General features: G+C 30.1%; 2 protein-coding genes across 2 annotated transcripts in view; one reads left to right on the top strand and one right to left on the bottom strand.

The window, feature by feature from the left end:
- The first annotated feature begins 1,319 nt into the window (after positions 1 to 1,319).
- bisc (biscotti) lies at positions 1,320 to 23,871 on the top strand. Its single transcript, XM_067271891.1, has 5 exons — positions 1,320 to 1,583; positions 7,683 to 7,759; positions 10,465 to 10,555; positions 22,942 to 23,107; positions 23,173 to 23,871. The coding sequence occupies exons 1-5, from the start codon at positions 1,450 to 1,452 to the stop codon at positions 23,281 to 23,283; spliced, it is 579 nt and encodes a 192-aa protein (XP_067127992.1). The 5' UTR covers positions 1,320 to 1,449; the 3' UTR covers positions 23,284 to 23,871.
- Positions 23,477 to 25,528, bottom strand: part of Eps-15 (Epidermal growth factor receptor pathway substrate clone 15) — an 85,850-nt gene continuing 83,798 nt past the window's right edge. The window contains 1 exon segment of the mRNA XM_067271872.1: positions 23,477 to 24,126. Within this exon segment, the coding sequence (XP_067127973.1) occupies positions 23,938 to 24,126 (189 nt within the window). The 3' untranslated portion in view covers positions 23,477 to 23,937.

The raw sequence follows: 25,528 nt of genomic DNA, 5'->3' as shown, positions 1-25,528 counted from the left end.
CACATCGGTTTAAACCTGAATGAACAACGTCCTCGTCGTCGTCGTGTGTGCAAGTGCACCCACCGCGACGACGAAGAACTTCAATCTAAATTTAAAAGAAGAAAAAAGAAGTAAAAATTAATTAAATTTAACAGTTAAACATACATTAGTTTTATATTTATATTATGGTACAGTTTTTTTTTTTTTAACTCTTTCCGCCCTGTGGGCACTAAGAGGGCCTCTTTTAGTAGGCCCATTATGGGTTCGGCCAGGCCCACAATGGGGCGACCGGGTGGTGAGGGACGGGGCCCGACATATCCGAACGGACCACCCCCCGAAAAATTCCTGGGGATTATTCGACCCTTATGGTACAGTTTATAAAAATATATCAATTTGTACAAATACGTGTAAGTAGATATTTATATAAATAATTATTTTTCAGACGTGTTGCTTCATTATTTTTATTTAATTTTAATGAATTTAATAAACGTGAAGTACCAAAAAGAAAGTGCCGACAGTATTCCCAAGAAGGCCGGATGGCCGAGCGGTCAAGGTTAGCAGCCTACCGCCCTGGAGGACCCGGGATCGAATCCGGACGGGTCGAGAAATCCCCAGGAATTTTTCGGGGGGTGGTCCGTCCGGATATGTCGGTCCCCGTCGCTCACCACCCGGCCGCCCCATTGTGGGCCTGGCCGAACCCATAATGGGCTTGCTATAAGAGGCCCTCTTAGTGCCCACTGGGCGGAAAGAGTTACAAAAAAAAAAAAAAAAAGTATTCCCAAGAATGTTGTGAAATATCCTTGGGAATCCTTAAGCTTAGGGTTTATTCTTACTCTAGGAAATAATACAATGCCTTTATATTTCATCTATGAAAAAATCATTTACTAACGATGCTATGAAGCCATCCACGATAATAGAGCATATTGAAAGACTGCATCCTAATAGAAAAGAAAGTAATTTAGAGTATTTTAAAAATTTAAAAGAAAAATTTGTTTAAATCGAGACTTAAGTCATTTTTTTAAACCATTCACTTCTAAAAATGTTGAAGGGGAATTGGAAGAATCTTACAATATATCACTTTTATTTCAAAAGGAGGATATCCTCATACTATAGGGGCTTTTTTTTAAAACTCTTTCTGCCATCTGGGCATTAAGAGGGCCTCTTTTAGCATGCCCACAATGGGGTGGCCGGGTGGTGAGGGACGGAGCCCGACATATCCGGACGGACCACCCCAAAAAATTCCTAGAAATAAAAAATATATATATATATATAAAATAAATGAAACTTATTTAAACGCTGTTAATTAATTAATTTTTTCCTTTTTATACACTATAGGGGTCGCTAGTTGTGTTCAAAATGGCGGATTTGTTTGGTTTTATTAAGAGCGGAGAAGTATAAATTTATTGTGTAATTTTGTGTATTTCAAGCTACCAAATTAAGTAATGATGTTTATGAATATCGATATTGACTATGGGATTGATTGCAGAAAACGAATTTCTAAAAATTTGGAATTATGAATTAAGATACACTGTATTGTTGCTATTTTTTGTTATGAGAAGTGTTTCGAGTTATGATATAAACTGTAGCGAGATTCTGATGGGACAGTATCCTTTTACGTTATTGGATGCCGTTACAATATTTGACAAGCAGTTTTACCTATCATTAATTAATTGAAAGCATCTGACAAGTAGCAAATGTAATTTGTATTTAATCACAATTTATACAGTATGTAAGGTTCTGATTGCAAATCCTTATTATGGTTTTCAGATGTCTGTTTCACTCACTTATCCCAACAATTCATTAAATAATATAAACCAGTGGTAGGTGTTCATTAGGTAACTCTAATGGCAGTATCGTGTTTAACAACTTAGCTCATGCGACTGTGCCAGCTTCGAGTAGCCCACTTGACTGTTCGTGAAATACTTGATGTTATATAGTTTTAGGAGGATGTGGGGCTCGTCTCCATTCGGGTGCTAAGGTGTGAGTGATAGCGAGCACCGAGCATGCAATTATGTGCGAAGCATGGAGGATAGTGGGTAGACTGATACGTGTTAAAAACTGATCTTCGGAGACAAATATTGTGCGAAAGGTCGACAGTTGTGGGGGTGGTGTGATTTATGTAAAACATACAAAATAAAACATTGATTTGCTAAAAGGGTAGTGAAAACAATCATTGCTCTGATAATGGAGATGCCGCCATTGGGGCTACCTAGGCGAATGTTTACCAAACTATCTTGCACAGAATAATTTTTCAGGTTTGTTGTTTCCATAGTTTTTTCCTCACATTAAGCAACTCTCTTGTCAGTTGTTGATGCACAAGTATATTATTTAACACTGTTTTATGAGATATTTCTTTGATATAAAATTTCACCATATTATGACTGGCCAGAATTTTTTCTGTTATCACTGGGCATGAGTATCATTTAACCATCCACTTTAGTTAGATGGTTAAATGATACTCTGTCTATGGTGGTAGGGTGTGACTATGCAGATGTGAATCTAGTGGCAAGCAAGAGGCTGAGTGATATAATTCTTGCAAAGCAAAACCATAAACAAATGAGAAATGAGAAATATTGCTGGCAAGAGCAAATATCTGGCAGACTTTGATGTTTATCGCAGCTCGTCTCTTCCCACTGAATACTACACATGCACCTTGGCATGATTAGATGGCTTCTGTCTATAGGAAATCCTCATTAATTCGAAATCCCATTAGTTTGTAACTATACTATCTTTTCTGGCCACAGTTATAGGGATTTACATTCGTTAAGGAATTTGGTTAGTTCAAAATACGATACTTCAAAATTCAAAGTGATAATTCTGTCCAAACTGATAAGTGTATGTTAACTCATACATTTAAATCAAAGTGCCTCTGTAATATATGAGAATAATAGACCAAGAACAACTCTAATCTGGTCAATATGGCTTTGCTATTACAGTAACACATTTTTCTGTTAGCTATGACTTACCTTAACCATTGACTACTTTTTTCCAATCTCTTAAAATTTGGCTGGCTTTCAGGGTTGCAAGATTGGGCTATTGAGCAGATTGAGATATTTGTAGGGCTCTATGCCATTAGATTTAGGTGAATTACTACTTTTTTGGACTACTACAAAAATAATTTGGGCTACATTTTGAGAATTTTGATTTATTTTTTAAAAGCTTATTTTAAGTTTTTTAAAATTTTATAAAGCTTATCTGGTAACTTTGAGGTTCTCACTAGATATGTGTTGTTTACCTTCAGTGTTAGTACAGTATATGATATCATTTTGCTAAAACTAGCTGATATCCATAATAAAAGTTTCACTATATCCCTAAACCAATAAACCAGCAAAAGAACCACTCACTTTGGAAAGCAAATGTTTTCATCCATTTTCAAAAGGACATCTTCAGGCTGGTGTTCTAAATTTTGCTGGTTTATTGATTTAGAGATATAGTGAAACTTTTATTATTAATATTAACCAGTAATTGGTTGTTGTTTTTTATAGCTGATATTCATCAACCAAAAAGTACATAACAAGTGGGCAGAAAGTGAACATTTTTTATTTGTCAAAGTAATTTTTGTGAAGATGGCATCAGGAAAAAGCTCTAAGAGATGCTATAATGAAATCTCGATTGCAAAAAAATTGGAAATTCTCCAGGAGGTAGACAAGAATGAACATTCAAAAAGTGAGATTGCAAGAGCTTTCAATATTCCTTTTTTGACTCTATCAACATGGCTAAAAAAACCGTGACAAACTTAAACAATCAGCCAAATCTGGTGCTTAAATTGGCAAACAAAAACATCTGCAGACTACCAAATATGAGGAATAGAAGAGGCTCTTTTTGATTGGTTTTGTGATCTACGTGCAAAACATATCCCCCCGTCAGGACCCCTGATCAAAGAAAAGGCAGTTATATTACTGTCATGCATGGGAATTGATAACTTCAAGTGTTCCAATGGATGGTTGTGCCAATTTCAAGCTTGTCACAATATACAGTCAAACCTGTTTTTATGCGCTCTTTTTATGTGCGATTTTTATTTGTGCGATTTTTTTAATGCGAATTTTTTATTTGTGCGGTATAGTTGGCGAGTAGTCTCGTGCGATTCGTCATGTCTCACGTTGACTTATTATAGCTAAATAAACTTATTATAGCATAAATGCACTTAGTATAGTAATATTATTGCATGAATATGCGAAAAATGAAATAATTTACTTTTTAAGTCAACAAAACACCACCTGGACAAAAATATGTAAAACAGACGATAGACCAGACGATGCAGTCGAGTGCTGACATCTGTTGTCAATAAATTCTATTTCGTACGGTTTAGAGTTATTTTCTATGTGAGACTTTTTTTATGCGGTCCCTGTTGACCGCATAAAAAAATTATTTTTTTAATTGTGTTGCGAAAACTATTATTTACAGCCATTCGTGAAGTTTCGTGAGATTTTTTTTAATGCGTTGGATTTATAATGCAGTGTCCAATGATGCCCGTGCCAATTAAACAGGTTGTGACAATATATCTCTGAATGCCTGTGGTAAATCATCAGTAAACACTAACACTGCTGAATTATGGCTAGAAACTGTTTATCCAGTACTGCAAGAATATGCTGAACATGACGTCTTCAACTTAGATGAAACAGGTATGTTCTACAATTTGATGCCATAGAAGATTTTAATTTGTTGCAATGCAGATGGAACAGAGAAATTTCTACCATCGTTGGGAAATTTGCCAACCATCTTTGCATGAGGACAGTTGCAGTTACCTTGCCCATATGAGTCAAATAAAAATGCTTGGATGACTGCAAAGATATTTCAAGATTGGCTGTTAAGCTTTCAAAACAAAATGGCAACACAAAAAAGAAAGGTCCTGTTGTTGATGGATTGAGTATCATCCCACAACATTGAAGGCATACACCCTTCCCAATGTGCATGTGCTATTTTTACCAGTAAACACCACCAGCATTATCCAGCCCTTAGATCAAGGCATAATTTTGCAACTAAAAGCTGGGTACAGGAAAAATTTGGTGTAGTACATGATTGGAGAGATTTCTCAAAGTGTACCTGCTGAAAAAAATCAGAAAATGGAACGTCTTGGATGCCCTGCAGAATGTTGTGACCTCTTGGCAAGAAATTCCTGCCAAAAGCATCAGAAACTGTTTTGTGAAATCAGGTTTTGTTCAACAGCATGCAGATGCTGATGACATTGAAAATAGCCACCTAATGGAAATCCACCAAAGAAATTGAAGTGCCACCTAAATGGGAAGTCTTAATGGAAAACATCAGTTACATTGTGAACTTCCCAGATTATGTGAATGTGAATAATGATATTGCAACAACCTAGGCCATTGACTTTGATGAAACAATACCAAATTCAGATGCAGCTACAATATCAGCACAAATGCTAGAAGTTCACAGCAGTGATGACAAAGATGATGAGGCACCACCTTGAAATTCTGTCAATCGCAAGGAAATTTTTGCAGCCTTGTCTACAATTAACATGATGCTTGAAGATAATGCTGTGAGTGCTAGTGAGGATATTTGTCTTGTCCTTGAGGAGCTGTATGCCTTTGCACATAAATAATACAAATAAACAGTGAAGCAGTCCATACTTGTGGATGCTTCACTGTCAATATCATAATCTTTTAATTCTACATTGTATATTACATAATTATATAAATTAAGTGTTGGCAAGAGTATTATGGCACTTTCTTAGGGACATTCCAATTTTCAACACTAGTGTTGAGTGCTGAAACCAACAATTTGATGTCATCAACGATGTTCCAACTTCGAGTACAAAGTGCTTTTTTCCCATAATTCCAATCTCAGAAAGATGGATTTCATTCAAAGGTTGCACCAGTTACCCATAATTCATTGGAAAGTAGCGGTCAACATATCTGTTGAGTCAGCATTGACAACAGCACCACTTTAACATTGAAAAAAGGATTGTCTTTTAATGAATGTTGAGATCAGCGCTTAGTCAATGTTGAAAATTGGAATGTCCCATATGTGGACCCTTTTGCTTTTGTACCTCTACTGTGTGTATTTTACAGTACATTAAACTGTATTCCAACTGAGCAGTTCCTTTCTTTATGTGAAGTTTGATTGTAATATCACTGTTGATATCCTGGATACTGCTATTGAGATTTATTCATGTTTTGAAAATTGTTAGATATTTTATTAATAACTTTAATTTATTATTGTATAATTTATTTATGATTATTTTATTATTTAATTTGTAATGTTTCTTTTATCATATCCTAAGCTATTAATCATATTATAGAAATTTCTACACTTTATATTCTTATTCTTTCATTACAGATAATTCTAATTCTTCTAGATTTTTTTTTTCAATTTATTGAATGCTTATTGTAAAAACTATATATTATTGTAATTTATTGTAAAACTAGCTGAAATAACTGATGATAGTTTTATAAAGTAATAAGATTTTATCTAAATATCAGTATTTTAATTATTATTTCAATTCCCTGTAATTAAATATTTTAGAATTTAGAATACCAGACAGTTAGCTATTTGATTAAAAAAAATCTTCAATAACCTTCTACATGTAGTGATGAAGAAATAACTTTAATTTGTGTTTGTTGATAAGAAAAATATAATAATGGTGATAAAAAATGTTTGTTGATAAGGAAAGTATAATAATAATGATTGCTAATTGATCATATAAATACTGGTTTAGAATTTCAAATTTGATTATAGAATAAAAATGAGAACAGAACTTCAACAGAATAACTGAAAAAATTAAAAACTTCTAGAGATCAGTTTGAATATTTTGATGAATGTTTTTAGATAATTTCTATATCTACCTTCAGATCAAACAAAAGTAATATGATGAAGTGTTTTAATTTTTTCAATTATAAAAAATTAAGTTATGCTTGCAGTGACTAAATTTCAACAGAATAACATTTCTAATGACAAATACTCAATAACCAAAGTAATAAACTAACAGTTTTGTGATACTAAGTTGTTGAAAGGATTGATTTTTTTTAATTATAAATGGAATTACAAATAAGGGTGTTTATCTTCTTAAAAGATTTATAGAGAAACCAATTAGTTTATTGCTATTGTATTTAATTGCAGATATTGTTAATATATTCACAAATAAAACATTATATACAATTAAAATATAAAATTGTATTAGAAATCTTTTGATATAATTATATATATATATTTATTTTATATAAATATATAATTTGGTTTATTATTGACAAAGGAATGTAAAAAAGAAAAAAAACCTTTCCAAATATGCAAAAAATGAAAACTTGTAGGCTTTTTTGTGCATGGTGGACAGCATTCTTGCTTCCTCAGGTACTTCTATTGTGCATTTTTTACTGGATACGATATATTTGGTAAACTTGGAAGCAAAACAAGTTATCGTTATTAAAAACAACTGTAAAATTAAAAAAATAGAAATATAGTAATTTAAAACATCAAAATTTTTATCATTTATTATGTTGAAGTAAATTTTGTAATATAATTATTTGCTACTAAACATTATCAAGTTTTTTTTTGAACTAAATTGATTTATAATTAGAATTTAATTTACTTTAGATTTACATTATCTAGAAACAAACAAGTGCACTGACCAAAAAGTTCAGTACAGTTATTCTATGTTTACAGATTTATTAATGATACATCTATAAATATCTTTTAATGTATATGTTATATTTTTTTGTTAGCAAATACCTTAATATAATTATCAGATATGTTTGTGCTTTGCCAGTTATTGATCCAGAAACACAGCAACCACAAGGATGTACAAAAGAAAATATTGCCAAAGGTAATTATGGTTGATTTTGAATTTTTGTACCAGAAAGGCATAAATGCAATAGCTTTATTTATAAATGGTTACAAAAGTAGTATACCACATACAAGTAGTATATGTGCTTGTTTAGAAAAATCAATAGGCAATTCTTATAATAATCCCAATGATCGCCAAAATATTTGGGTTATAATATGGCTATAATCAAATAATTAATACAAATAAATTTGGTACTAGAAGTAAGCATTAGGTGCCATCTCTTATCTAAATTATTTAAATTATTAAGATTATAATTATTAATTTAGATAAGAGATGGCACCTAATGCTTACCTCTAGTACCAAATTTATTTGTATTAATTATTTGATTATAGCCATATTATAGCTCGAATATTTAGGTGATCTTTGGATTATTATATTAACTCATTGGGCTTTGAGATGTGTTTTATATGTATGTGTGTATGTATGTATATATATATATATATATATATATATACACACACACACACACACCTTACCAGGGACAGCAATAGCTGGCTGAGTGCCGCAGAGAAGATGTTCATTGGCCGTTGATGTAGGGTTGTCTCCAGCCAGCGCCATTAGTAACCATGAAATGTTATATCGAAATTTAAATTATCTCTGGAAGCAAGGGCTGGCTTGGGGTCCGGGTGGTGCAATTGGTAGCGCACCACACGGCAAGCGAAGGCTGCGAGTTCAATCCCCACCCGGGTCAGTTATTTTCTTCCAGAAGGTTCTAAATTATTTATTAAATTATTAAAATTATAATTATTAATTTAGATAAGAGATGGTGCCTAAAACTTAACTCTAGGACCAAATTTATTTGTATTAATTATATGATTATAGCCCAAATATTTAGGCAATTGTTGGATTATTATATTAACTCATCAGGCTTTGAGATGTGTTTTATAGGCAATTCTTGGAAAACATAACTCTGTTAAGTACTTGACATGTTAAATAATTTGTAAAATTATAATAATAATTAAAAATAAATGTGTAAAATTGACTTTTATCAAGATACTTAATTTTTATGAAATTGAAATTTCTAGGTAGTGTCTTACTCTTCTTTGAAAAGAGAACTGAATTGTTCACTTTGACCATTAAGAAACAAACTTCCTCATACATTTTTTCTTGCTCCTTCTGCAACATTAACGTATTTTTATTTATTTATTTTTAAAAATAATTTTTTTAAGAAGAAAAATAATGATTTTAAAAATTTAGTATATGATTTATCTCATGAAGGAAATTATTTTAGAAATATACAAATTTTTCACAAAAATAATTTTTTTATATATTTTTATTTTACTAATTTTCAAATAATGTAGGTGTTTGTATAAATTAATTTGATGTCATATGTCATATCATGTATTATAATTGAAAGTGATATAATAAAAGAAAACAGTTCTAAGCCCATTATGATCATATGCATGTTGATTATGTTATGATAATTAATTGGAAAAATATTATACTTCAATATAGAAAATGGAAATTGTCTACAGCTTTTATAAGTTTTTTCATTTGAATCTACTTTACAGTAATTCATTTTATATTATTTCTGCATTTATAGTAGAGTATATGATTATATTGCATCCACTATATTCTGTTGTCATGCATTCAGAATTGTTACAAAGAAATTGTATGATAGTTATACCTAAATTTTTTTTAAATGATAAAAACAATACTAAATTTAAAATAAAAAACTGAAAATACTAAACTGCCACTATGTAGACACTTTCATTTTCAAATCTTCAAGCCACTAGAAGATCCAGAAATCTTTACAGGGGGTATAGAAAGGAAACAATATATCTTACAAAATTTTTTACTATCAGAGGTATAGTACTTGACTTTACTCAGAATTTAGAGGGTGCAGGGCTCACACCCCCTAAATTCACCCTTACTTCACCCTATCTTCTTTTATACTTTAATTCAAAAGTATGCTGTATTTTTTATAAGTGTATAAAAATGTATTCTCTCTCAATAATTAAATTAAGTTAACATCATTTTTACTAAATATATTAACTCTCTTGAAAGTTTACAAAAAACTTGGAATTATTATGGATAATAATTAGTTAAGGATGACTTAAGTGAAGGTTGAAAACATTTCTGATTAAATATTTTTTGATAACCAGAACTTTAGCAGTTTGTTTTATCATCATACTTACTCATTATGTAACTCACATTTTTCCTCCATATTGTATGTTTGTTCTCTCTTTCATTTTTGTATTTCGCAGTCACTTCAATAAATTTTAAAGATAGCTTTCTAGGAAAAGCATATTTATCTTTCAACAATTCAGGTATGAGAGAGAAAAAAAGAAGCTATTTTGTTATGACAAATTATTTTATATATGTAAAACTAAGCTTGAATTATGCAAATGTTAACACATAACATTATTAAAACTTTAAATTATCTCAAAGGCCAGAAAATGGTAACGAACCATGGTAAAGAAATCAAATTGTTATTTTATTTGAAGTTAATGATAACTTTACCATCAGTTCTATCAAAGGAATTACTTAATTTCACATTTTTCATTTTTTCCAACAACTTCTAATAGTTGATGCATGTTAATTTCCATTAGTCATTCTTCTAGAAAACATGTAACTTATGTACCATAAAATGTGTTATTCTTTTTACTATAAGAATTTAGTACATGTCAGATAGAATATTTCTGATTTATTTCTCAATTATAGAACTTTACATTCTTTTACAGTTAACTGTACAACAAGTGCAGGGATTATATGCAAACCAGGTACTGGATTAAATTCCACTGTCTTTCAAAAAGATATACCTTGTCTATATACGTAAGTAATTTTATTTCATATAATTATTTAAATACATTTTATGTACATAATCAACTAGCACTAATTTTTCAAAATCTTAAGACTTTAATATACATTTTTAAGATTTTATAAAAAGTATTTCTCAGATTTTTTATTTCATCTCTTTATGGAGATGAAATAAAAAAATGAGTATTCACTGGCAACAAAATGAAAGTATGTATTTTGAGGAATATAGGCTATATCAAAACTATATATTTGTCTGGCAAATAACACTGCAAAAATTCAATAAAAATATGAATGTTAAATGAGTAAATTTTTCATGAGTGGATAAAGGAGAAAATCTAACAAAGTGCAGTTATTGACATTCAAAAAGAACTGATTATAAAAACAATTAAATTTTTATAGACTTTATAATTGAGATATCTGAAAAACAAAGATGCAGCAAAATTCAAAGTTATACTATTGAATATTATACAGTAAAAATGTTCATGTAGTATTTTCAGTTTATATTCATAATATTTCTTACTTGACAACATTAGCCAGATACTTATTGTACTTAAAAGCTATTTTGTTTGAAATAGAGAAGAATTAATCAAGAACTTATTTTAATGATAGTATGCACATGTATATTGCACAACTAATAATAATCTCTGAATCATATTAATGGGAGGTTCTTAATCATTTATTTTATTGGCTTTGTAGCATTTTCTGTTGCTAATCTATTCTTCAGTTTAAAAATGCTTTTTAGGGACTACATTTCATATCAGATATAAGCTTCTTTTTTTAGATTTGATAATAGTGAGGTTGAGGCTGAAGTTTTAAATGCAAAAATGTGTACATCGGACGTTCAGTGCCTCTTTCCTGTAAGCCTAGAAGTTTGACAATGGCGTTTGGAATGTCAAGCATGATTCCACTGACTTTCCAAATGCCATTGTCAAACTTCTAGGCTTACAGGAAAGTGGCGCTGAACGTCTGACATACATGTTTTCACGTTGAAAACTTTGGCCTCAACCTCACTAATGTTTATAGCAGGGGTCTCCAACCCTATACCCGCTGGATGCCATCGCGCTCGCCAATCATTTTACGTGTGCCCGCCACTGTGCGACCATGATAAAAATTAAAATATTTCAGTTTTCAATAAAATGCTATGTAAAAGTTTTCTCATTTTTAATGATTAACCACACAAAAGTAGTAATCGCATCCAACACAGATAAAAGCACAATGCGAAATGCGACCGATCTCTTTTTCCCCTCGCGCCAAATCTTCGCCAACCAAATTTCCCATAGCTAAAATGAAATGAATCGGTCCGTTTCTATGGTTACCGTGACAACGCAGACATTTGTCTGGAGCTCATCCAGCATTGCCATATTTGGCCACTTTGTGCCAACTTTGGCTACCCTTTTTTTTAGTTTGGCGTAAAAAATATCATTTGGCGCATTTTTGGGCAACATAAATTTGACGTGGCTACATTTTTGGCTACATATTATTTATAAATATATTATTTGAATAAAAATGCACTTTAAAATGGTGTTTTGTCGTTTTTAATTAACTACAGACCCAAATCTAGACATGTTAATCCTTAAATGATAAAAGTAGAACAAAAATAATAATAATTTTCCTATTCCAAAGAACTTCTCAAACCACAGTTGTTTAATTTGAAAGTTGACTGACATTTCTTTATTAAACTAATATGTGCATTTTGCATATATCATGACCCTTCGTCAATTTGGTTTTAGGTTTTTCTGTTTTAAAAGATATTTTAAGCAATTTTAACTATTTCTTTTTTAAACTTTTTCCGCCCTGTGTGGCACTAAGGCCTTTTTAAGCAAGCCCATTATGGGTTCGGCCACCATACAATTGGGCAGCAAGGTGATGAGGGACGGGGCCCGACATATCCACTTGGACTATCCCGAAAAATTCCTGGGAAGTTTTCGATCCGATCGGATTCGATCCCGGGTCTCTCCAGAGGGGTAGGCTGGAGGGGTAGAGATAGAAATTTTGGATCTTCAGAACGACATTATCCTAAAATCCATTGTATCAGATGAGAATTTCTGGAATATAGTTGAAAGAAACAAATTTCCATTCTTGAAAAAAGCAGCATATAATATAAAATCGTTTTTCGGTACCACATACTTGTGTGAATCATTGTTTTCGACAATGAACATCATAAAATCAAAGTACAGATCACGACTTACAGATGAACACCTTGACGATTGCTTACGAGCAGGAATAACATCATACTCTTCTAATTACGAAGCAATGGCCAATGAAATGCATTGTTTAGTAATTACTTGTTTTATAAAAATTATTGTTAATATTCTTGTGTATGTTAAATTACATTTTTGGGATTAAATGATTTTTGTACATTATGTGTATGTATTATTAACTATGTCCAACTCTAAATTCACCTTGAAAAAATAAATGGTGCCCGCCGTCCGACTGGTAATCTAGAATGTGCTCTTAGGTACAGAAAGGTTGGGGACCCCTGGTCTATAGCAATAGAACTTAATAAGAGTAAACAAATTTCTGGGAACTGATAATCTGGCACCACCTCTAATCCAGACAAAATTATTCGAGGAAACTTGAAATTATCACAGCCAACAGACTACTTCATTAGGCAACCACAGATTATGTTTGTGTATAGACCATGCTTATTTACATTATTTACACTTGGTGGTGATGCTACAATTCTGTGATATTCTTAGTTTATTTTGTTTATATTTAACCTTAGCTATGGCTTCTAAGATAGATGAGAATTTCAATGGTAGTATTTATGACATCATCACTGAAACTAAAAGTTATATAGGTATTAAAATACTACTTTTTAGGACACTTTAAAAATAGCGATTAAAATATTAAAATTTCTCAAGAAATCGAATCACAAGTATTTTTTTCTCTAAATTACTATAATACAATTGGAATATCTGACAATTGAGCAAGCCACTAGTTCTTGATATTTGAATTGGCTTGTTTGCTGTCATAAGGATTGCATCAGAGAAGTATTCAAATATCTAGCTCAAATTCTCAGGAACAACAATACATTTTTAGTTGGAGACAGCTGAATGACTGAACAGTTAAGGTGTCAGCCTACTGCTCTGTAGAGGGGCAGTAGTTAACCTCACTATTTTTAAAATGGCTCAAAACGTAGCAAGTCACCCAAATCTAGCCTAGAGCCCTACAAATATTTCATCTGCTACTTGTAGCTCAGTCATGCAATCCTGAAAACCAGCCATGTTTTATGAAATATGAGGAAAAAAAGGTAGACCATGGATAAGGTGGCATCCAAAAATGTGTTACTGTAAAAGCAAATCCATATTGACCAGATTAGAGTCTATTGTTCTCTTACAGCATGGAGGCACTTCAATCTAAATGAACGAGTTAACATGCACGTATCACAGTTTGGACAGAACTCTTACTTTGAATTTCAAAGTAGCCGTATTTCGAACTTACCAAATTCCTTAACGTGTAAATCTTTATATTCCCAGTCGGGACAAAAGTGGTTATGAACTAACAGGATTTCAAATTATCCAAGTTCAAATTAAGAAGGATTTCCTGTATCATGATTTTTATGTAGATCAATTCAATTTTTGTCAAAGTCAGCAAGTTTGGTTCAACTCTTTTTCTTTTTTTAAGCAATTGTAATATTTGAAGTTTTTATATTGCCAGTTGATAAAAGTTGAAATGAAACAAAAACAACCAATCATATTTCACTATGCTTCTTCCTTACACATGTGTAAGAAAATACATGGCTTGTTATGTAAATAAATTTTTATTGTATTTTGTACTTTTATCAAGTTATTATATATTACTCCACTCCATAAATTAAAATATTTGACATGAAATTTAGAAAACAATAATGCTTGTTTGAATGTGTTACACAACTATTATCATGTAAAGAATGCATTTTTAAAATACAGTGCTACTCTTGCCAATAGTGCTGCAGTGGAATGTCTCTCTTCTTTATCAGGAAAAATTTTAACACCTAGATAATGCAGAATGTCAGATGATAAATTTGAGAAACTTAGACATTAATTTAAAAAAGATATAAAAGTGTTAAATAATAAAAATGAAATGAAAACAGAACTGTTATTTTAATCCAGTCTAATGTTTTATTTTTATGTTTGTGAGTAGTGTAAATGTAGTTAGTTAACTAGTAGTTTCAACTACCTTTATAAAAATCTGCATGAATTGATGAAAAATCCTCAGGAATTTTTCTGAAGTGGTCCATCCTGAATATGTCAGGCCCATCCCTCACTACCTGGCCACTTCATTGTTGACCTGGCAAAACCTGCAATGGGTTTGATAAAAAACAAAAATGCCTTGTTATTACCTACAGGATGAAGTAAAAAATTCTGTAGTCAGAATCACTTTGGATTAAAACTAATAATAAAATTTTTTTGCCTATGTACAAGTGATTTTACTATAAAAATTAATGTACAATAACCATGTGACATATATCTGGTATAGTCTAAAGATAACAAGCAATTACTTATTGTGACATCATTACAATTTCAGGCTGGAGTTTTCAATTGTATTTTAATTTAAAAATAAGCTTTCCTTATCCTGGTCTCAATTTTCATGTATCTAACTCCATTCATGAGAAACTTTTGAATTGAAATCACATGACTTCTGGTTCACACTAGAAGTTCATATATAGTTAATTGGGGCCTCATAATATTATCTCAAGATTAATGGACAGATGACAGTGGAATGTATACGTCTGCAATTTGAAAATTGCAGTCCACAAGTATTATAATTTGTTCAAAACAAAAACTTGCCAAAAAGAGTAAGAAATTTGATACTGTATGATTCTGATTTACACAGGTTTTTCAGTATTTAGCAAGAATATCACAATTTTGGTCTTTGCAGGCCTAGGAGTGCTATTTCCCCTTTGAAAAAGTGAGAAAAGTGAGTTGAAATACAGAAAAAGTGAATAAAAAGTGAGTGCAATAGTGACAAAACAAAGTGAAAACACAGAAGGAAAACTCAGCAAAACAGCAGTAAAAATTGTTATTTCTTTTTATTCTGTTATGGTTAAACACATTTTAAAAATTTCTGTATATACTGTAATATAGTAGCCACTCGTTATATCGCGTTTTTTTGGTCCCCTAAATTTTAAAAGCATTTGAGTCAATTAATTTTAAATTACCAATTACCACTGAATTTCTATTTGCAACGAAATACGAGAAAGAGCTAAATATGCAGAACAGGTGGATAGATCGATTGTCATTTGTTTCCTTTTGATATAAAAGTTGTTTATTTATTAGTTTTAAGTACAGTCTCCTCATTTACAAGTTTCTGTGAATTCGAAATTTCATACATTTATGTGAATTAACGGTATTGCGTCAATTCACATAAAGGTGTGAAATTTCGAATTCACCGCATAACGTGTAAGGAAAAGATCTCTCTAATTCTGAACGAAAACTTCTAAAATTTTTATACAGTAGTAACTTCATTTTGCTTTTTAGAGAATTTTTACTCTGTAATTTTATAAGTTTTGATGTTCTATTATATATTCAATATTCATTTTTTTTAAATTTTCAATTACAGCATTTATAATTTTTATTGAAAAATATAAACTACACGAATTTCTAATAAGCGATTTATATAGTACTGTATAATAAAATCGCAATTGATGTTTTGTTTTTATATCGACAGTATTTGTCTTTCAATGTCATTGTTAAAGAAACAATGCTAAATGGGCGTTCATGGTTTCGATGTTTACGTAAACGTCAATTAATTCGATATAACCTACGAATAAAATTCAGGATTGAAAAACTAAGCTTATTTTATATCAGAAACACTTGCTGATGAAAGAACAGAGATTCCATAGCATGTATAATCTGTTTAGTAAAAGCCCAGAATTTTTATTACTCGGTTATATCGCGTTTTTTTTTCTGTTTCCCGATAACCAGTGGCTTCTGTATTTCCAGTAAACCATGAATACTTGAAATGTCTTTGGCTTCTGTAAATAATCAGTCATGAAAGATGATGTTCTTTTATTAAGATTATTCTGCATGTTATCAACTTCCTTCTATTTCGCTTCCTCTTGCTTTTGAACACTTAACACTAATAAGCATCACACGTGCTGCTTGTACTTCATTCATGTTCTTGCTGTTAATAGCCTTCTCCAGTTTTTTTGTTTGCTGCTTCTAACAAAACTTAGACTGTCGCATGTATTTCATTTTCTTCTACATTTTTCTGGTTTAAACTCAGTTGCCGTTCCATAATCTTCATGTTACGAACAGCTTTCTTTTGTTGTTCTTCAAAACATTTCTGTGCTCTTTTTTCCGTTTCTCTTATTCTTTTAACTTCTTTTCATTTTCCAATCGTTCTTGATAATTTCTATGCACCGAGGAAGCTAATTTCAGTCGTCCTTTGCAATAGGTACAAGGTGTGGGCTTTGGTCATACATGTTTAGTCCCTCCTTAACAATCAAAAGTGAATTAAGCATTCTTTCCAACACTGATGCTCTATCAGGAGAAAGTGCCCGGCATAAAATTGATCCTCTCATTCATGGGAACGGGATTTTCGATGCTGATTTCACTAATTTGGCTATTCTCGGATATTTATCATTATCAGAAACTGTTTATTTTTTAATGCTTCGAGATGTGTAAATATTGATTTCCAAATAAAATAATAAATCTGAAATAAATATACTCCAAATAATATAAGTAAAATAATATTTTATTAATGATTTCATAAATAACAAAAAACTTTTTCCTGCAGATGAATAAAAACCAACATCGTTGCAAAGTTGTTAACCTTTGGGAAGCCTGTGAAAATCTTTCTCACAAGCAATTACGTGTTGTACTTTTTACAACACTTCGAATATTTTAATTTATTTGGTAAATTTTATATGTAAATATGAATTTACATTTTCGTTTACTTTTTTAGTCTCTCAATTAATGCACAATTATAATCGGCATAAGAGAAGATTAAAAAATGGATATTTCACAAGCAAAGTAATCACACATTTTATGAAAATAACACTTACTATATGGAATAATTATACTTGTAGTCAATTTAAACATACATTTATGGGAAGATGTAGATGTGATTTAACGTTAACAATATGCTATGAAATCATTAAAGTAATTTTATTAAACTCAAGTTTATGAAATTATTTAAAGATAAATCAAGTAAAAAAATATTTTTGTAAACGACAACTCCATAACCCGATTGTTAATTAAAACCAAATAATCTGCCAAATTATTGGGCTATAACCAGGATAACTAAATGGTCAGAAACGAAATCTTTTTTAGTGGTAGGAGGTTACGCTACTATCTCGTGTTAATTTTAATAATTATATATTTTGAATTTAAAAGCGGCAGCAGTGTTGTCAGCTTGAGAGATTAATCCCTCTGCGTAATGTGCTTTCCCCTGCAAAAGGACTTTAGTGATTTTCTTAGAAAACAGCCAAAACTGCAGGGATGCTTAGAATACTTATTTTTAAACTCTGTAGAAGGAAATGCAATTCGGATAAGGTAGATTTTGGCGAATAATGAAAATATGGCATGAGTACATAACTTTACTCAACACTGGCTTCTGAATTTGTAATGAGAGGGATTTTTTAAGTGCATAAAAGATTTTTTTAAATACGTTAAATAAATTTTTGTTTTCTATAACCTAACGACACTGAGCGGGCAGTTGCAATTTTGAGTCTGCTCAGGGCCGCGTATTTTCTTCTAAAAAATTCTATTCTGATAGTCCGATAATTCGGCAATTCGTTTGGCTTTAAAATTATTTTTGGTTTGCCCCACATCTTAATTAAGCACGTGAAAATGACCAAAAAAGTGAGAAAAGTGAGAAAATGACCTGAAAAGTGAGAAAAGTGAGGATACTTCAGAAAAGTGAGTACAAGTGAGAAAAGTGAGCGACTCCGAGGCCTGTCTTTGTTATCTTGATAACGTTTTTCTGATTTCTATTGTATTTTATCAGAATATGTTTAAACAGAAATAATCTATTTTCTCTTATGTATATGACAGTCACAGAAATAACTTTCTAATAATATAAACTATCTAAAATTTCCTGATCTATTTGCTAAATCATTTTTTATTTTTTTTTAATTTTGCAGAATGATTACAAATAACATTTTTGGCAAATGAATATTTTTGTCATTTTACCTTTTACTTTTTGTGTTCAATTGCTAGTCATTATGTTTTGTTCAGGTTATGAAATTAGTACACGAAACTGAAGACTTTGACACTAGTAACTCAATTTTTAAATCTATGGCTTTCATCAAAGCTAATATGATGCCATTTATCATTTTAAATACTGTATATAAGGTATTTAATCGACAAAAGTAATTTGATAATTTATGATTATCATCAGATTACTTCTTAAATTTATGACTTACATTTAAATAAAAACCTATAGTTGATATCAAGATTGGAATTGGCACGTATTTATTGACTGCAACGTCATAGCCCTGGTTTTATTTATAAAACAATGCTAAAACAATTAAATTAATTGTAATTTTATGATTCTTTTCTTATATTTATACAATAATAATGAAATTATATGTATAAATATAAATTGTTTTTAGAATCCTTCAAAAATTTTTATTAATGACAAAATTAAGTAAAAACTATTTTTTTTATTTTGACATTTCATTGGACTTTTATTTGTGCCACTCACTTGCCAAATCGATTAACTCCATAAAACAAAAAGTGGAGAAAAGTAACAAAATAATATACATTATTTTTTTAAATTCCTTTTAAAATATAAATTTAAATATACATTGTAGAATGTATTATTTAATGGCATATAAAATGTATAAGATAGCATAGATATGCTATAATTGTTGTTATTATTATGATGTTGGTGTGATTGAGGGAGTTAATCAATTTGGCAAGTGAAAAAAGTAATAACATCAAATTCAGTCTTCACATAGTTTTTTATTATAGAGAAACTTCATTATTGTACATTTTTTATTAAAAATTTTTTGCAAAAGTGAATAATAACTGTTCTGTTACAATGGTTGTTGTTATTTTGTTTAAATTGATTATTCAGCAACATAAATGATGTCTTCTTCATCAACTGTATTTGAGATCCCATCGTGTCGATTTGTTCTTAAATTTTTATAAGAATCATGTTCAATAGGAGGAATGAAACAAATCATTTTTAGTTTTATCCATCTTGATGTAACAGTATAACTTTTCTTTTTTCTAAAAACAATTGCCACCAAAATGAAAAATTGTACAATAATCTACAATGTGCACTGGCAGATTTGCATTACAGTATGGAATTAATTAGATTGGCTTCTGAAATAAATAAATTTTTTTTCAATGGCCATTAAAATTTTGTCATTAAGTGGCATTAATCCTTATTATTGGGGAAACTTCTTATGAATATAAAAAGGTATGAGTATATTAAGTGCTTTGACACTAAAATTTAAAAAAATTGGAAATGTGGTGGGAATTAATCGATTTGGCTTGTGAATGGCTTGTTTCTCAGTGAGTCTGTGCTTAATTTTAAGCAAGAAATACTTTTAAATACTATTTTATTAATTGTTCAGCAACTTTGTTTTTCTATAAATATTGCATTGCATATTATATTTTCATATTTCAATCTCTAGTTGGAGTTAGAGTGAAGCTTTCTCCTTTAAATTATATTTTATTCTTTTAACTAAATTCTACTTTGGAATAATAATAATGGATTGACCACCTTGCACTATTCTCCTAAATATATTAGTCATATTCTGGTAAAATCACATCATAATCTTTCAAAATATGATATGCTATTTTGTATTATGTGTATTTCTCTGAAAGCTTTCAAATATATTCCCTTTCATCTTTCTAATTTGTTCCAGTCTGAACATCTATTAATCTTATGAGAAATTAAGACACTAATTTATAGAAATTCATAATACAGTGGGTGATTGGTTAACGAACATAGTCCGTTCCAAGACCGTGTTTGCTATCCGAATTGTTTGTTAACTGATTGATTTACCATAGATTTTTGTAGGAATTTGATTAATTCATTCTGGAGACCCCAAAAAATAAATTAAAAAATTATATACTATGCTTTTAGTTTGTTGTTACATGTAAATAAACAATCTCCCCATTTTTTCATGGATGACATATCTTTGTTTCTCAAATGAAATTTTCATCATTTCTTTATTTGCTTGAGTCTTTTTGGTTATATCTTTCTTATCTAAGATTGTATCTACTGTAGACCTGTTGAAGTCATCTGCCTACTCTCTACGTTGGCCATTATCTCTTGCTTAGTTTCTATAGTGAACACAGTTCTTGACACTACTCTTTTTAGATCCTATAATATTATCAGTTTTTTTTTTTTTAATAAAAAGTTCAGAAAAGCACTTACAAAAATTCAGAGAACAGAAATTAACTAGTGCAAAAAAGGTTATGTATACAACTGTGAAAGTCTTGTTCCATAAACCATGTATAGATGCCATTAAAATATAGTTTTATAAATCTTAAACACAGTGTTGCTTCTTGTGTTTGTTCTGTCAGGTGTTTGTTATCCGAACATGTTTGTTGTCTGAACATAAAAATCTTTTGCGAAAGTGTTCATTGTCCGAACTGTTCGTTAACCGATCACCCACTGTATAAACATCCCAAAACTATCAGCCAATTGTTTTTCTTAACTCCAGAAAATATGCATATTGTATTTTATTAAATCTTTTATATAATGAAAAAAAACATAAATATACCCAAAACTAGTAAAATTATTTAATGACATGAACATTTTTGCCTGTTTCATAATGATATAGCTTTTATGTAAAATTGAAAATACAGGTTTGAATATTAAATGTTATTCATAAACCCATCTTTAAGGATAGAAAATTTTCAAGAAATTGATATAAATGTAAAGATAGAATTAATAACATTAATAGTAGTTTGGAGTATCTTATTGTTATGACATCTTCCTGCACCTAAATCTTATTCGGTTGCATAATTTATTTTAATTTTTACATGAATTGAAATAGAAATAAAACAATTTAATACATGATGTACCTTTATGTACATCACGTTTTGTTTTATTGAAAAATTTGATTCATACTTTTATGTTACATACATTATGTTTGAAGTTTGTTGGATCTGAAGGTAACAACAGAAATAGTCTAAACAGAAAGCATTCCTATAACTTCCATAACATTTTTTTTATTTCATATTGCATTCAATGCTACAAAATTTCTTAGTTTTTATCAGTCAGATTTGCCTTAAAAAAAAAAAAATAGATATAGTCAAAGGAAACCCATTCAAACTCTATAGCCTTGTCAAAATATTTTTTAATACTTAACTACTAAAATTATTTTGGCAAGTTTTATCACTGCTTTACCATCCTGTAGATAGATACCACTATGAAAAAATAATTTAGCTGTGCCTACAGCCAATTTGAAAGTATTCCATGTGTCTCATCACCTGATCATAGTTTCTTTCCTTCAGGAATTTTTAATTTTTTCATAAGTCTAAAAAAATGAAATGAAAAAAAATTCACTTGTAGCTGCAGCAGTATGAGGTCTTTGCACTGTCATGCAGAAGGATAACCCCATTGTTAAGCAACCTGGGCACTTGGATTTACTTGCACCTTGTTAGTGTTTCAAGGTCTTGCAATATTGAGCAGCACTGATCATGTTCGAGAAAATTGATGAGGAAAAACTTGGCACGGTCTTTCCGGCTGTAATTTGCATTTTTTTGGAGGTGGTGATGACGTGTGCTTCCACCACATGCTCTGTATCTTGTTTTGGCTGAAAATGATAGCATCATAATGCCATATTCATTGCCAATTTCTCACCATATTCATTTATGAAATTATGATGCATAAATATTATATAAATAAGCATGGAATCTTTATGAATTCCAAGTTGTAAATTAGTCAGTTAAGAATCATTGTAATGCAATTATGTTTATGTTTCAATGTTACAGTTAACAGTTCCTGTTTTGATCAGAAACTGTTAACCATATGAAATGTTGAAATTTATGTATTGTTTACATGTTTTTCATAATATGAATGTAATTCATTATCTGCAACCAAAATAAAGTTACTTAAATGATTTTATAAGAGAAATTAATCAAACAGCAAAATTACAAAGTATCAAAGTGATGATTCCATTATTATAGTCATTAATATAAATAATCTTTGATAGGAGATTATCTCTAAATAAAGGAATTCAAAATTAATGCATTTTATTGCCATGAGACACCTCTGGAACCTCAATCTTTGTAGCTAGTCTACCTATCATAAGCAAAAATGTTCCATGTGCTGGAGACAAACAATGCAAAGAATTATAAATCTGATATTGAAAATATTGCAACTGAAGCAGTTTAATACCATTATATTAGATGATAACTATCAATAAAACTTCAAATTTTACTCTTTAGCTGACAAAATAAGATTTGATTGACTAATATTAATAATAATATGAATTTATTTTACAGAAATGGATATTCATTTGAGAGAGCATTACTTTTATCTATATTCTTGGGAATGTTTGGAGTCGACAGGTTTTATTTAGGATATCCAGCAATAGGTTTAATGAAATTATGTACACTCGGTTTTATGTTTTTGGGACATCTTATCGATGTCATCCTAATTGCCTTACAGGTAAGTAAGTTTAAAATTTTTAATGATAATTCTCTTTTACGATAACTCATAATAATTTATTGCAGGTTGTTGGTCCTGCAGATGGTTCCAATTACATGATTAGTTATTTTGGACCAAAGTTAACATTTTTAGAAATGGATAATTTTACACACATTGTGCCACAAGATGATTGGTAACATATATTCCCTCATTTGATCTAGAACTAAATTCAGAGAATATATATATATATATCCAGTCAGTTTTTTATTTAAAAGTCTATAAAATATTACTAATTTCATACTGCTCTTATTGTATTCCATTAAATATTACAAATCCTGTTTTCAAAATTTAAAAAAAAACCTGAATCTTATGTAAATATTGATCAATAAATTTATGATTTTTTTCCTTTTTATTAATCTTTTAACATCTCTCACAACAGGATTTGCAAAATAAAATACAAATTGTCTTTTCCACACAGTGATACAGAAATTAAGTTTTAAAATATACAAATATTTATAAAAATGACAAATATATAATAACAGAACAAAGATGTAATAAATGTCAGTTGAGCTTCATTACATGTCTTTTTTTATGTATATATATAGATACAATAAATGTGGCACTTTCGGTTACAAGAATACTTAAAATATATATATCATGGAATACTGGCACTAATTCTTGAATTTACATTTATATGAACATTGTTTCTGTACATTCCTTAAATGAATTCTTATTTAAACATGACTATATTCCTGTCTTAAATAGGAAAAATGAAAAGTCAACGTGCAGTAATTAAAAACAAAATTAACTGAACGGTACAAGTAAGTATTATTATATATTTAAATTCCATTTTATTTGGTTTGGATTTCTGCACGACTCAAGGCTAACGCCAGTTCGAGGTCGGCCTGTTCTTTCTCGGCGGCCCTGCGCTGCCGATTCCTCTCGAGTCGGATACTCTCTTCGGCCGCCCACGCAAACTGCTCTTCCTCCGACATCGGATGAGGTGGCGGATCGTCTGCGACGGGAGACTGACTAACAAACTATGAGAAAATTAATTTCAAGTATTAGTATTATATCATCATTTTCAGTTAGGAGAAATCATCGATACATTTTAATTTATAAAAATTATTTCCTATAGTAAACAACTTAACATTTTGTCCCCAATTGATATATCACTATTCCATGATACGATGTTAGTCCAGACTTTTATTTATGAAAACGTTTCAGATCTATAATTTTAATGCTTATTAGCTTATTCTATCAATTGACCATTTTTGTAAGAAATTTAGGGAAAATCAATAGTTTTCTGAATTGATTAACTGAGATTTCAAGCAGTTCTGACAAAGAAGTTTTTTTCTGAAATTTTAAGAACTGAAGACTTGTTTTCAATTCTTAAAATCACTCAGAATAACTTAATGATGATACAATGCAATTAAAAAAAACAAGTTTAATTATAGATATCTGTTATTGTTAAAAATAGTGTTCAAAATATACTAACCACATACTAATGTACTATATTGTCTGTTTTTACAAAACTTGAATGAATAATTAGCCAAAATATATTCACGAACAATAAAATTATAGACTTCATTATTTCAAATGTTTTGCAATAAAAATCTGGACTCCAGTTGAACTTTGTCTTATTTAAAATCTGAATTTTGATTAAAAAAAGTAATACCACAATTCAGACTTTCTAATTGACGATATGTTTCCATTCTCTATTTACACTTGCATGGTCATCATCGCGATAAGCACTGCCAAACTGTAGCCCCAAAGAAAAAAATCATAAATAATTTCTGAATTTTATAAATTATTTTAATGATTAAAACAAATGTGCTTGTCATCCTTCTGTTGTGGCAGGAATAGTAAGGTCAGAATGGAAGTTCCGAGTACTCCATGACCTGTAAATGTTAATATGAAGACAAAATAAATTAAGATTTGAAATTTTTAATTTACAAAATATATATGTAAACATTAAACTGTACAGTGGAAATTCAATTATCTGAACTTGATGGGACCAGGGTCTTTCAAATAATCCAAAAATCATTTGTTTTTATGTTTAAGCATACTGTATCTAAAATTTTCAAAAATAATAAATACTGTAATGCAATTACTCTATGTCAGAATTTGAGTAAATAATAATGTTAACATATTATTTCTTGCAGCTACAATTGACAGATGACATAATGTCCAGTTACTACACAATGATCAAATTCTCCATGTATATACTGTACAATACTACAGATTTTAGTTTTTTTTTTTTTTTTTTAAATCATTTTGTATAATCTAGTTTACCAACTAGTACTTTACATAACAAACTACAATGGACTCAGTACCTCATATGAGCAGACACATCATTATAAATTTGCTCTAAAGTAAGATAAATTCTAAACTAAAATAACTTTAGGAATGTCGTGAATAAAATTCAGAAATCTAATTATG

The sequence above is a fragment of the Centruroides vittatus genome, unplaced genomic scaffold (assembly GCF_030686945.1).
Source record: "Centruroides vittatus isolate TY-2023 unplaced genomic scaffold, ASM3068694v2 contig_401, whole genome shotgun sequence".
Lineage (NCBI taxonomy): Eukaryota > Metazoa > Arthropoda > Arachnida > Scorpiones > Buthidae > Centruroides > Centruroides vittatus.
This window is presented reverse-complemented; position numbering and strand designations above follow the sequence as displayed.